This window comes from Monopterus albus, unplaced genomic scaffold (assembly GCF_001952655.1).
Source record: "Monopterus albus unplaced genomic scaffold, M_albus_1.0 scaffold62.1, whole genome shotgun sequence".
In the NCBI taxonomy this organism is placed as follows: domain Eukaryota; kingdom Metazoa; phylum Chordata; class Actinopteri; order Synbranchiformes; family Synbranchidae; genus Monopterus; species Monopterus albus.
The window spans coordinates 1,157,453-1,171,357 of record NW_018127942.1 but is presented as its reverse complement, the minus strand read 5'-3'; the positions used below and the strand labels follow the sequence as shown (position 1 = coordinate 1,171,357).

The 13,905-nt window shown below is 39.6% G+C and overlaps 1 protein-coding gene across 4 annotated transcripts in view; it reads right to left on the bottom strand.

Annotated features, from left to right (window-relative positions):
- Positions 1–13,905, bottom strand: part of LOC109962148 (MAM domain-containing glycosylphosphatidylinositol anchor protein 2) — a 178,469-nt gene that overhangs the window by 31,844 nt on the left and 132,720 nt on the right. For all 4 annotated transcript variants that reach the window (XM_020603594.1, XM_020603597.1, XM_020603595.1 and 1 more), the window contains exon 11: positions 6,516–6,664. In XM_020603594.1, coding sequence (XP_020459250.1) covers positions 6,516–6,664 — 149 coding nt within the window. The remainder of the gene's footprint in view (positions 1–6,515; positions 6,665–13,905) is intronic.

Sequence of the window (13,905 nt, the reverse complement as noted above, 5' to 3'; positions counted from 1 at the left end):
TTGAAACGTGAACAGGCAGGTGATGCTCCGTGGACATTCGTTTGGAGCTACGACTCTTGCGAACTGTCACCCAGCCACCTGTCTGAGATCCCAGCTGCTCGGGAAGCTGCGGGGGGCGGCTATCTTGGGCTAAGCTACGTTTAAGAGGCTCCACACCGGCTACGTGGGCATAGCTAGCTGGCCTATTCTCCATGGTGTGGAGCCTCGCCTCCAATGCTGCTAGCATCTGACATTTATTACAATTACCATTATCGCTAAATGAGGCAGAAAAATAACTAACTCCGAGCAAGAAAAAGGAGGAGAGGAAGAGGGGGAAGCCATTGCTCTCGATTAAGCTACTAGCTTAGCTAGTTTCTAAACTAGCCGACCTAAAGTAGGAAGTTAAATTTGGTGGTTAGCAAGAACTTATGCAAAACAAGTGCTTTAAGTGGTGCAAACGTATGTTGTCACTCAAAAATTCGGATGAACCTAGAAAATAGTGCAAGTACAGAAAACAGGAAATGAGTACGGTTTACCACAGGAAACAGCAGTCCGTCAAAGGTTCCGCCAGATCAATCATCAGATACATGCGCTGACAAAACCCCCACAGCAAATATGTATTCGCTTCACCATCAGCGTAGGATATCCCCTCTCATCTGCAAATTAACCTTGTCTACAGGTATTTGTATCCACCACCATCGAATGCCAGACAACAGTCTTTTGAGAGCTAGCTGCTAATTAACCAACTTTACTTTCAAAACAGCTCCCAGCCTCTGAATTTAAAGGCTGATATTAGCAAAAATATTCCTATATTTGCTGAGTGAATTTAAAGGCTGATATTAGCAAAAATATTCCTATATTTGCTGAGAGAAAATGCCTGATTCATTTTGCCTATTAAAGATACGCCCCAGTCTGTGTTGCACAAGAAAAAGTTAAAGTTTTGCTTTATTCATTGTTCTGCAATGTTTTGCTCTCCCTTTATATGGGAACCTTGACCTGACAGGAATTTCATATCCTGTTTTTGCACAGAGCAGAACATGAACAGATGAGACATTAGGTGACCAAGCTCAGGTATTACACAAAAATTAGCTCATGCTTTTCATGACTTGCGATACAGCCCCTGCAGAATTCAAAGAAACAAAAAAAAAAGTTTGTTGCTGTATTCACCGAGGGCAAATAGAAGTAAGATATATTTTAATCCTTGAGAATTAGTTTGAGGGGAAGTGCTGCACAAAGACATTTTACAGTTTCTGGATCACAATTAGTGATTATACATGCCCTTCTCAGTGAAAGGGAAAAAGGAAGTTGGTTCCTAGCAGAGAGAGGCAGAGACAAAGTGAATGAAGGTGTGATAACAGTGAAGCAGTGTGTGTGAGCGAAAACAATACCAATTAAGTAATTACTTAGATCCCGGATGATCCACAATTATGGGGTACAAGTTTTCATCACCATTAGTTTGCAGGTAAATAGAGTGTTTTGTGTGTCACTGGTAATTGCAGATGGGGCACTTGTCCTTACCTATCCTCTGAAAATTTTAGCTTTTCTCTCAAGCACAAAAGGCACAGCAGTTAATTGCTATAAATTACACAGCATTGGCCTGTAAGTGTGTTTGCATGCTCCAGGAAAAAGGATACATCATTTCCAGCACAATTTCATGAGTGAAAACAACCTTTCTATACAAATGATGAACAAATCTACAGTTTCCAACTAGACACATAAGTTTATTAAAAGTGACACATCTTGTTCATATTTGGCATCCTGGGTACTGTCTGCAGATTGGTGGCAAGGGGTTTACAGTGTCTACAGTGACGGACAGATGCACGATTCAGAAGTTATTTATACACAGTTTTTTATACTCATGACACCATTGCTAATGTTTATATTCTGTATATAAACATTAGCAATGGTGCTAATGTTTTTTGTGACAACAACAAAACAAAACAAACAAAAAAGTTTATACAAATCCTCGAGTGTGGATACTTGAACCGAGCCCCTTGGGACCTGTCGGTACCAAAGGGTTCGGACAGAAATTGGGGAGGGGGGGTCAGCAGTTGTTTTTTTTTTTTTTGTTTTCTTTTTTAGGATTTTTAGCATTTCTTGCTCACTACACACTTATGTGTGACCACAAATGAATTTTCTCTTCTAGTTCTACTAATAAAGGCACTTATAAGGGTGGGAAGGTCGATCACAACCAATATGTCAGTGTGAGCACTCAGTGCCAAGTGGATGAGCCTGTCCTGCGTCATGGTGCTGCACAGCCAGGTCTTCAGCCTACACAATGTGGAGAAAGATTGCTCAGATGCTGCAACAGAAATCAGGAATGACAGGCATAGTTTTATGAGTTTTTCCACCTCCATCTGCATACCATGAGTTTGTGGCTGAAGGTCTGGTTGGTGGTGACTTTGCATCCCTTACAGATACAGTATCTCCCAACAAGGCTAAAGGCTTAGTCGCTCTAGTACAAAGTATGTCAGATCCCGGCAGCACTTTACATCAGCCTTTTTCCTTTGAGGATGTCAACATTCCATTCATTCAGTGCGGCTGGGCTGGACTATCAGTAGCGATTTTGTATAAAAACATAATATAATGTAATAATTATGTATCTTCAAAACCCTGATGAAAATGGCCATTTCAAGTTGTGCTACTTCACCTTGATTAGAAAAACTGGGGCATCCTGTTTGAGCCAGACCTGGGAGAGGAGCCCGCCAGTGGGCATCTGGTGGCCAGGCCTTGGCTCATGGGGTCCATTTGGGCACAGCCCAAAGGAATGACATTGAGCCGCCACCCTGTGGACCCACCACCTGCAGGGAAAGGACTCGGAATCGGGTGCTAAGCAAGTCAGGTGACAGGCTAGGTCAGGTACCTGGGTGTGTTGATTCCTGGCTGTGTAGGCCAGCTCTAGTATTGTAGAATGTCAACTCAAGCATAGGGTGGTTCATAAGTGTACTTGATACCAGAACACCTTATGCCTCAGATCAATGATCGACTTTGTTGTTGTATCATCTGATCTGCGGCTGTATGTCTTGGACACTCGGGTGAAGAGAGGAGCAGAGCTGTCAACTGATCACCACTTGGTGGTGAGTTGGATCAGATAGTGGGGGAGGCTGCAGAACAGGCCTGGTAAACTCAAACATGTGGTGAGGGTGCACTGGGAACACCTGTCTGAGACCCCTGTCTGTGAGGTTTTCAACTCACACCTCCAGAAGAATTTCTCTCATGTCCCAGGGGGAGGCTGGGGACATGGAATTCAAATCCTCCATTGTAGAAGCAGCTACCCTGATTTGTGGCCAGAAGGTCATTAGTTCCTGTTGTGGCTGCAACCTGAGAACCCCCTGGTGGACCCCAGCGGTGAAGGAAGCCATCAGACTGAAGAAGGAGGCCTTCCAGGCTTGGTTGGAACAGGGGTCTTTTGAAGCAGCTGATAGGTACCGGTAGGCCAAAAGGGCTGCGGCTCATATAGTTGTGGATGCAAAAACATATCTAATTTGAAATGTATTTGATGCCAGGTTGTATTGGGTGCTCTCTGTCAATTTACTTTAAAATGAGAATTTCTAGGCGGGTTGTATAATACTTCATTAAAATTCACAATTCCCACACCACGTTGCTTTCATCACTTCCATTCAGGTGCTTGTCTTATACTGTGAGCATAAATAACAGTATTAATATTATTATATGTGTAAGTGTAAATCAGTTTTTGAGTTCTGTGTCAGAATTAAAAACATTCAATTGGGGATTGGTGTGTGTTGTTGAAGTGTCTTTGCGTGTGTTTGAATATGTGTTTGTCCCAAAAGCTCCCAACAGATGGAGGCCTTAAATAATAGTCCTGGCAAACACTATCTCAAACTCCAGATGAACAAATGGAGGCAAAGAGTCCGTTTTTTTTCCACATCAAATAGGACTTGTGCTTAAAGGTGCAAATCAAATCAAACTTGAAATGTTGGCTGAGAAAAACACTTTACTTTCAGATGTTCTGAATCATACACACACTTATTAGCTTTGGATTTTGCACCTTTGTTTTGATTTCCATTAATGTTCACTGAATCCCTGCATCTGTGCTCAATTAAGGTTTCTGTTTACATCCCATTACCTTTCATTCTTCACATTTTCTCCACAGAGGCAGAGTGCCATATTGAATTAATTTCATTTGATTGCAGTGGCAGTTCATGGGGTTTTTATGGCAACTTTCAAACACAGCAGAATTGATTCAAGTGATAGCAAAAGCCAAAGGAAACACAGAAATAATCAAAGTGACAGTGAAATGTTAACTGAACACTGATCTACTGTGGATTGCTTGCATGTAATTAGCATGACTGTTATTGATCTGTTTGCACGCTCTGACTTGACAGATCAATTGAAAAAGATGATAGAGAAGGAAGAGGAGGAGAAGCAGGAAGAGTAGGAAGCAGCAGTTCCAAGATGGCAGGATATGTGTTGAAAAAGTTATTTCGCAGAGACAGGTAATCAAGCGTCTGGACTGCAGAGGAGGTTTTGAAATAGTGAGCTACAGTATCAAAACAAGGGCAGATGTCACACCCTACTATTGCATCCTTGACAGGTGCGGTGATTTGTGTTTTGTGATTCTTGCCCATGCATGCCTTTCAGCTAAAACTCCATTCCCTTTTCCCCTCCAGCCAGACTGTCTCTTACGAGGGCACTGCATGATAACACAAAGCAATCCATTACAGAGTATTAATTCAAAAGTAGTGAGAGAAAATGATAATAATTCTCCAGGAATGGCAGGGGAGCTGCTACTGGATCTATAAATAGATTGAAGTGGTGTAGTCCACGTGCCAGAGCTTTCTTCACTGCACCACAATTTCACAGACAGTCTGGGAGTATTTTTGCATTTATTTATTTACAAAAGGAGCCTCTCCTCCTACTGTTTTCTCTTCTTCTTATTTCCTCTTGCTTACTGCCTTTTTTGTTGCTTTTTCAGTTCAAACTCTTCCAAACCAAAACACATTTAAAAAGACATATTATCAGACCAAATCATTACTAAAAGTTTAAACTCAGTCAATCAAAAAGGCCATATTGTATAGCAAATGCTGACAAATAAATTCAGCAAAGAATCTCTTTCATCTAAGCCAAAGGAAGATTGGTTGTTATGCTTTGGAGGAATGAAGTAATGGTCACACAATGTACCCTCTTGAGAAATCAAGGCAAGAATGTGGAAAGAAATGAATTTGCCCAAACAACTGATTCTAAAATAGACTAGATTAGACCGGGGTAGTGATGTTCTCTCTTAATAATCAAAAGACTGACATTTCTGCACAAATGCGGACATTATAATGGGTAAAAAAAGCTGTGTGCATGCAGGACCAGCTGAAAATGGTAAAAGCAAATGTATATTCTTGGCAAGTTTTCAGACAAACGCCTGGCAAGCACAAACATGGACTCTGTAAGCGCAACATCATTTATTACCAACCAGACCAACTGAGATAGTTGACAGAAAAATCATTGCACTACACAAACATAACTGGGTTAGAATGGTTTCAAGCTTCACTTCCTTGAGGGTGCACTGTGAAACAAACATGAAATTATATTATTCATTGCAAACACAGCTGTTAGGCTATACTTGATAATTATGAGCAGAGCTGAGATGGACTGAGTGTTGCAACATGTGCTTCATTTCTTGCTTGTTTTTTTTCTCAGAAATGTTCCTGAATTGCGCTCAGTGCTGCAATGCAAGGACACTTAACCTGAAGATATTTGGTGTTAATGGAGCTAGTTCACAGTTTCAAATGTTATCTCCACACCTGCTGCTGTAAAAAAAAAAAGAAAAAAAAAACTACAAAGACTAAATGCACCATGAGAGGAGAGAGAGAGAGAGAGAGAGAGAAAGACAGGAAGGTACGCATTGAATGCCAAAGGGAAAAAGTGTAACCGTGCCATCCATCAACACTGGCTGCCTGTCATCTGTGGAGTTTACTTGAGAAGCAGGGAAAACAGGAGCTATGCTTGCTCTTTCTCTCTGCGGGGTTCCCTTCCACTCCTCTGACTGAGCTTCTGATGGAGAGCAAAAACAGAGGCAATTTGATGAGACCACAGATCTCACACAACCAACTGCCCCTGACAGCTTCTTAGTGATTTCACCAGGCCCACAGAGGCTCATTCACATCATCAAAAACTCCAAGATAAGACAGACAGTGAATTGAGGTGTAAGGTTTGGCGCTGGCAAACAGAACACAACAAGCAAGCCCAAGCTGTTCAGACATTTGTATCACATGCTTAAATTGGCAACAAGAAAGGTTTTTACTGCCCGGTGGCACAAAACAACTCAAATTCATCCGTGAAGGGTCAAAAGAAGCTGACCAGAACTAGTGACTCAGCGATTTGTAGCAGGAGCCAACAATCCAGGCTTTTTGAAACTCGTGTTTTGGCTGTAATAAAAGCTCCCTATTGATAGGGTTGTGCTGGACTGAAACACTCTGCAGTGCGACACTGACTGATACACTCATAGGTTAAACAGAGAAAAGGAGAACAGGTGGGCAGACAGGAAGAGGAGTACCCAGACAGACAGCTCTTAGTCATCCTACCTGTCTGATGCCGAGTCTGTAGGCGACTATGCGGTCCACAGCATTGGGATTCATCTGTGTCCACTGGAGCTTGAAGCCGTAGACTCTGGGTCTGTTCTGCCACAGGGGGCTGTAGGTATCGTAGTAGAACTCTGGAGCATAGGCCTTGCCTGGACAGACAATACATTGATAATGACCATTATTTATTGGTCATTTCAGAAGAAAACCACAAAGTCAAAGCATATAGGTGAATTTAAGGATGCGTCATAAAACTGGGGTACTCCTGAGAGACATTAAAAAGAAACTAATGATCAAACATCAAGCAGGGATATCCTGACTTTAAGATCCAGAAACACATCCTAAATTTCCCATGATGCAACTCAATGACATCTTTCCTTCTTGACACTTCTTGACCATGGCTGTATTATTGGAGAACTGGATACACCATTGCTAGATGGCACCCATCCATTCCTACAGTATGGAAGTTGCTCAGTGGCACATGATCTGAAAAAAATTGTCATGCTTCAGGATTACAGCAATAAAAATTCCCTAGATGTTCCGCATGCTTCCGCTTTTTGTGCACTTGCCTTGAGCTGAGTCTCCCGCCCAATGAGCTGGGTGACTTCTGGTTGGCTCCACACACACATGAATGGGATAAAATAAAACTATCCTACGGTTAAACTAGACTTTCCAAATGGTATTGGACCCACTGAATCAAATTATAATAATAAAAAGAGTCATTTTGCTGGGTTTGTGGTGCTTTATTCACCACTTTACAACCAATCCTTTTCTAATTATTTGCTATGGGAAAAATGCGTTTTGGGCTAGTGCACACCGTATGGATGAACGTGGACGTTGTAGTAATGCGGTGTGGCCGCTATGTCAGATTTGCTTCACAGCACTGTTGCTTGTTGTTAAATGGCCATGTCATTTACACTCAACATCAGTTTTTTGAAATTCATGTTAAAAAGTATTTAGTCTTCAAGCATAACCCTGATGATGTTATCTGGTTATTTTTTACCTTACCATATTCTATACCTTCTGAGGCATAGAATATGTCATCTATACAATATGGCATAAATAAACTTTATGGGTAAAGTTGTGTTCCACTTTATGATTAGTAAAACGTTTTACATCACAGAACCTTATTATGACTAACGACTGAGGGGGATATTTTCTAAGGTTTTGTGGCTCATTTTGTGGCTATAAACGGTGAAACTGCATGTGTTCACATTTACTAAGGAGTTGCAGTGAGGTTTTGCAGTGGAGAAGCATAAGAAATGCAGCACTGCAGGAATTTGCATTTTTGGTCCCATGCAATAGGTAGTTTAAAGGGGTTTCACTTCAAGGATGCAAAACTCAGTGAGGAGACAGAAATTTATACAAATACCCTCGGCACCTCATTTACCACCACTGCAACAGAGGGAAATGTGGCTGAAATTTGTTGTTAGGAGAGAGCAGGTGTAAAATTTGTGACATTGCTTCAGTTACTGAATTAAATAAATAGAAGACTGTTTGATTGGCCGGAGACTATGTGATTGAAGTTCTGAAATATGTTTGTTGATTTCTTCAATTAGATTAAAGTTTGGTCACTGTAATATTATACTATCTTCTACACTTCCTCTCGGTCCATGCATGTGCAACAGGGGTGTGTTCAAATTAACACAGCTGTGTCTGTTCTCATTTACATCATCAGTGTTGATAAATACAATGCTAAATAAAATTTAAAAAATGCAGTGCTGGAATATTTTCAGTGCCTGATGGTAATTTGCTGCAGGTTTATTATCTGTCAACCTAAGACAGCTCCATGACAACAGTGCCAATGTCTTGCCATATAACAGCCCTTTATGCATGTGTTTAATTCAACACATTGACAGTGACACACTGTATGAATTGAATTGGTAAACACATAGGCAAAGAGCAAAATAAATGCTTGTTTTATTTTGAAAGGTCAGTGTAATTAGGTCTGTATTATTAATAAAATTCCATCTTTAATGTCACACCGCTGCTAAGTTATAATTACAGTAATAATGGTAATTGTTCTTTTTCTTCTTCTTTTGAGGTTTTTGTTTTCATATCCATTAGAGACGAGTTCTGCATTTTGCTAGAATGGTTTGTTTTGCACACCATCCAGATATACTCTCACACTGGGCAGCAAATTCAAGATGGTATAAATATAATCTTGTAAATGTTTCATTTCTTAGCACAGTGAGACTTAGTTAAAGCCATAAAGACTGCTGAATTAGCATGACAAAGATGTTCAGTATCTTTTACCTTCTTTGCATTGTGTTCGATCTATTTTTACCCATGCTATATCATATTCCTCGTTGCTGTTATGACCCAGTTTTCTCTCAGGGGTGATTAAAGTTTCATCTAATGTTAAGTGAAAGAGTAAATTCCTGACACTGAATCAAAGCAAGTACAAGATCATATGTCAAATAAATGTAACTACTGCATATCTCAACTGCCCTTCCTATGTAATGCCTGTACTCAACTCAGGATATTAGATTTTGTTAAATATTTTCTTTAAATATCATTGTTTGCTCATTGAAATCTGTGAGGATTTATTGCCTACAGAACTGTGGCCTGAACTAAAATTAAGTTTTCAGCTTTCAGTCACAGTCTACAAGCTGATTTCTGACAGCTGAAGAAGAACAGGATGTTGTATTTTATTTAAAAATGTAGAAACAAGTTTACAGGATAACCTTCCAGGAAAATAATAGCAGTTCACCAAAATGACATTCTGTTGTGTTTGTCCCTTTGCTGTTCGTGCTTGTTTGTTGAAGGGTGACAATCCCCACAGCAGATGATTGTTAATAGCCATGGAAAAGACAGTCGAGCAACCATTGTTAGCTCAAACAAAAGACGCATTGGGATTTCATGTACCCACACAGAGATGCAGCAAGTAGTTAATAAAATGTCAGGCTAAACCTGTCAAGTTAGTTTGTCATTGATGAATTACAGTGGCATTATTTTACTCTACAGTTCTGGTGGTCTCCGGGGTCTCTCTTTGTGGGCTCCTTGGTGTGGAAAGATCCTTGAACCATTTGGCTTCCTTTGATTTAATAGTAAGTAGGACAATGAATGGAGGAAAATAAACTAAGGGAATAGGGAGTTGATAAAGGTCAAACATTCAAAGAGTTTCCTATGTCTGGTTTTAATTTGATTTTTCTGCACTAACAGTAGGCTAGAAGCTCTTAAACCATTTTACCTTCAACAAATTTCATGAACAGATCCTACAGACAAGTTCTTTCTGTGCAACCAAATTTTAATATATAATCTATGGCCAAAAATGTTGGCTCCCCTCCCACTTCTTCCAGTAAATTGTTGCAATGAGAAATTCTTTGATTGGAACAACACAAAAAATAACAAAGAAAAAAAGGCTAAATGTGATACATTCCACACAGAACTCCAGGAACCGACTGGGCACAATTATTGACACCTTTTCAAAGTCATCAGAAATAGTTGTATTTCAAGCATATGATGCTCCTTTAATTTGTAATGAAACTCACCTGTAGCAATCAAGGGTTAGGGTTAGCTTATTCATCTCTGTCATGAAGATCTGTTCTTACCCAAAACTTATTCAAAACACATACAGTAAACGAGTCACACCACTGCAACATTCATTACCCAGAACATGGCTAATGTAGTTTGCCATGGGTTAATCCTATATGCACCACCCTCCTGCCATTAACTAACATTAATGTGTATTGATGCATGACTCAAAATAGTCCCCAACAAATGTCTCTCACGCCTGTCTAAATGATGTTTGCTAAACATGACCAGGCGCTTTTAAAAAACAACAACAACAAAAAGTACAAAAAAAAAAAAAAAACACGATCACAGTGCTACTGTAGGTGAACCTGCACTATGCTGCAGTAATCATGCAATCATGCAGCATTGGTTGTGACTGATGTATGCATTATCTTGAGATTAAATCTACCCCAAGAAAGAAAACTATATGGGACCAACATGGCTGAACAGTTAATTAGTAAACGGGAGAAAACATGCTCCATAATAAACTGGCAAATGTCATAATTTCCTTGTATCCAATTTAAGCTGAAAACACCTGCATTTCAGATATAATACTCATTCAAATTTTAACAAATGAAAAAGGTGAGGCGTTTATGAGGATTAACAGTTTTATTCTGCCTCTGACTGGTTTGATCAGTTCTCATAATTGTCCAAGATAATAGGTCAAAATCACTGAGTGCATATTGTTTTGCACTTTAGACAATAAATCAAGTTAATGATGCTTTGGGCAGCTAACTGCAGATTGCTTGGCCTTTACATGGATAAAGCTATTTAGAATACTATATTCTAATCTGGGAGAAAGGAACACTCATTCATCAGACAGATAAAATCATTCAGAGACCAAAACAAGCAGAAGCAAGAGAATACTGTTAATAATTAAACAGTGTAATTTATTTTTAAGTGGTTTTGTCTTTTTATGTTGAGGTAACAAATGCATCTCAAAAGGACATTAGCATTCCACTGCTGCTTATATATGATGAAAATGCTGAATTATAAACTGCCTATGTCTCACCGAGATGCTAATGCTACCAAAAAACATATTTTCCAGGGGGAAAAAAGCAAGGATAATTACTGTCTGTTCTTCACTTGGCACCAATTCTGTGTATAGAGCCAGCTGTGTTTACAGCATAGTGCACAAAAATGTTACATAAGCCAGGCAGGCAGATAGTGTCAGTGTTGTTTGTGCAGTTTATACTGTACAGTAAGGCCGGTAAAGAAAATAAAAAGCTGTAATCGGCATTAGAGCAATAGTAAGAAAGGTTAACTAAAATGACTCATATTATTGTATGTTTTTATAAAGATTCCCATCATCATCAATCTATTACATCAATTGTAGCTCTTATTTTGAAAAGAAAATACATTTCAAAAATACATTTCTTAGAGTAGCAAAGGCTGAGAATATTGTCAAATTTATTGGTGAATCATTGCCTATTCAGATATACTGTACAATATAATAAAGCAAATGGTCCTCACTCATAATAATATGCTCTGTGTGGTAAAGCACATTACCTAACCCACTTACACCGCTTGAAACAGATAACCCTGGATGGGAGACATCAAACATAGTACAGAAGGCTTAATTGATTTTGTTAAAATTCTGTTTATAACAGCAGAACCAATGCAATGATTCATAACAGCTCAGTAAAAACATCCCTCCAGGCAAGAAATTGACCTTGTTTGCCGAGTTCCTTTTGATTTTTTTAGGGGTTTATGAACATGTTTTCTTCTTCAGGAAAACACTTTGTCCCACCATATGTTAAGCTCTGCTATATGGTGCTAAGCTGTTGTGTGATAGGCTTTTGAGGCAGAAACGACGCTTACATATGGATGCACAGCTGGCCAAGACAAACTCAACACTGCCGCACGAACAGCTATGTGACTATAGGGAAAAGGATTTAGACACATTAGAAGACTTGCTGGAAATTGCCTAGTTGTGTCCTTCTGGAATGGAGCATGAAATCGCTCTGTGGCTTTTTTACTTTAAAGGAAATAGCACTGAAATGAATGAGTCACTTCCAACCCTTCTATTCAGCTAATTCTTCCACAACTTCCTCCCTGCTCAACTAATCCATTCAAACAAAGAAAGTGAAAGATTTATAATAGTTGTTCATATTAAGTGGGATACCGTTTTATTTGCGGTGACACCCTGGCTTCTGCTTTTATACTTTCTGGTACAGTAAGTTTCAAATAAACGGCGGGTCTAGAGTGACTAATGATGTGATATTGTATTGATCTAAAAAAAAAAAAAAAAATCCACAAAAAATTGGTTAGAATATAAAGGAATAAAGGAAAAATGGACAGAACAATAGCAGAATACATTTCGTTTGTCCCTCAACCCTGACAGACTCTGTCTGATCATGACAACATTATTCATACACCGCCTTTTTACTCACCATGTAATGTCAGTCACTGCTACTTACAAAATCCATCAATGTCAGTCTCTTTGAGTTGCAGACAGTGTTCAACATCATTATCTATTTACTACAGGAGTGAAGTTCATTCCACATGAACAGACAGCAGGTAGTCAAGTTACTTTAATCCATATCTGGAGCTCAAAGCTATACAAATATGCACAGGAAACAAGGCTTTTATGTTTTATAAGCCCCTGAGATAAAGGAAGGCACAGATTTGAAGGTGAAGTCAGTTTCATTTTTTGTCTTGATAGAAAAATAAAGAGAAAAAAATATGCCACGCAAAAGAAAGCTCATCTTAAATGTTTGCACTTGCTGCTTCCATTTTGATCATTGCTTTCTTTAATCTATTTCTTGTAAGCACCTCAATTTTATGATAGTGGAGCATTAAATTATTGTATTACCCCTTTAAATGTCACGTCTGCCTATTCCATGACCTGTGTTTCACCCCATCACTGCTTCAGCAGTACAGCTGCTTAATACATTTTCAGTCTAAGGACACCATGTAAAGTAAATTCAGACTTGTGCATAAATCACTGGCTGCATCAGACAACACTGAAATCAGAGACAGAAAACGGCCCCAATTCTAACTCTTCGCTCAACACTCATGCGTCTCTTGACAGATAGCCTGAGCCAATGTTCAGCAGTACACATTACATCCCTCTGAAGGGTCTGTCCCCTGGCACAATTTAATGGCAAACTTGGCCATTACAGCCAATTCAGTGTTTCCGCAGATGTCCAAATGGCTTGGCACATGGGCATCCATGCACATGCACACACAGTTCTACACTGGCACAAAACACTTTCTGAGACAACCATTATTTATGTAGTCCTGATAATGGCCTGCTGCCTGAAGCTGGTGTGCTTGCATGTGTCTCTTGGCAGTGTAACGTATGTTTTTGTGAAGTAAGTTGACTGGATCTGAGAGTTTAATCGAACCATCGTGGCATCAGGCCCAAACTCTGGACTGATATGTTTATTACACATCAACAAAGCCTAAGACAGTGTTAGGGAGAGAGCAACGAGGGAATATCCACTGAGGTGTCTACCTGTCTTCTCTGTAAAGTGAGCAAACCAAGATACAACCTAAATGCATGAGCCATAACAAATATTTCATGAACTTCAGCTTGAAGTGAATTCAATGGTCAAAGAGAAGAGCTGATATCCCTTTTCTCAGTAGGTTATTTATTTCAGCCACACTACAGAATGTAGTGTGTACCAAAATTGTATCTATTGAGTTTCAGGATAAAAATTAAAAATCTTAAAGAGTAAGCACTGGAGTTTAGTGAATGTGGGATGCCAGAATTATTAGATGACTGGAGGAACTAAAGTGAATTTTCTGTACCATGTTCCTGCACTCTGGGGGTTACTAAAACAGCCTCCATACCTTTGGAAACCAATGAGTTCAGATGGTGGGAATCTGGAGCACTGGGTGGGAGGAAGGAAACAGTGGCTGGGGAGAGAGA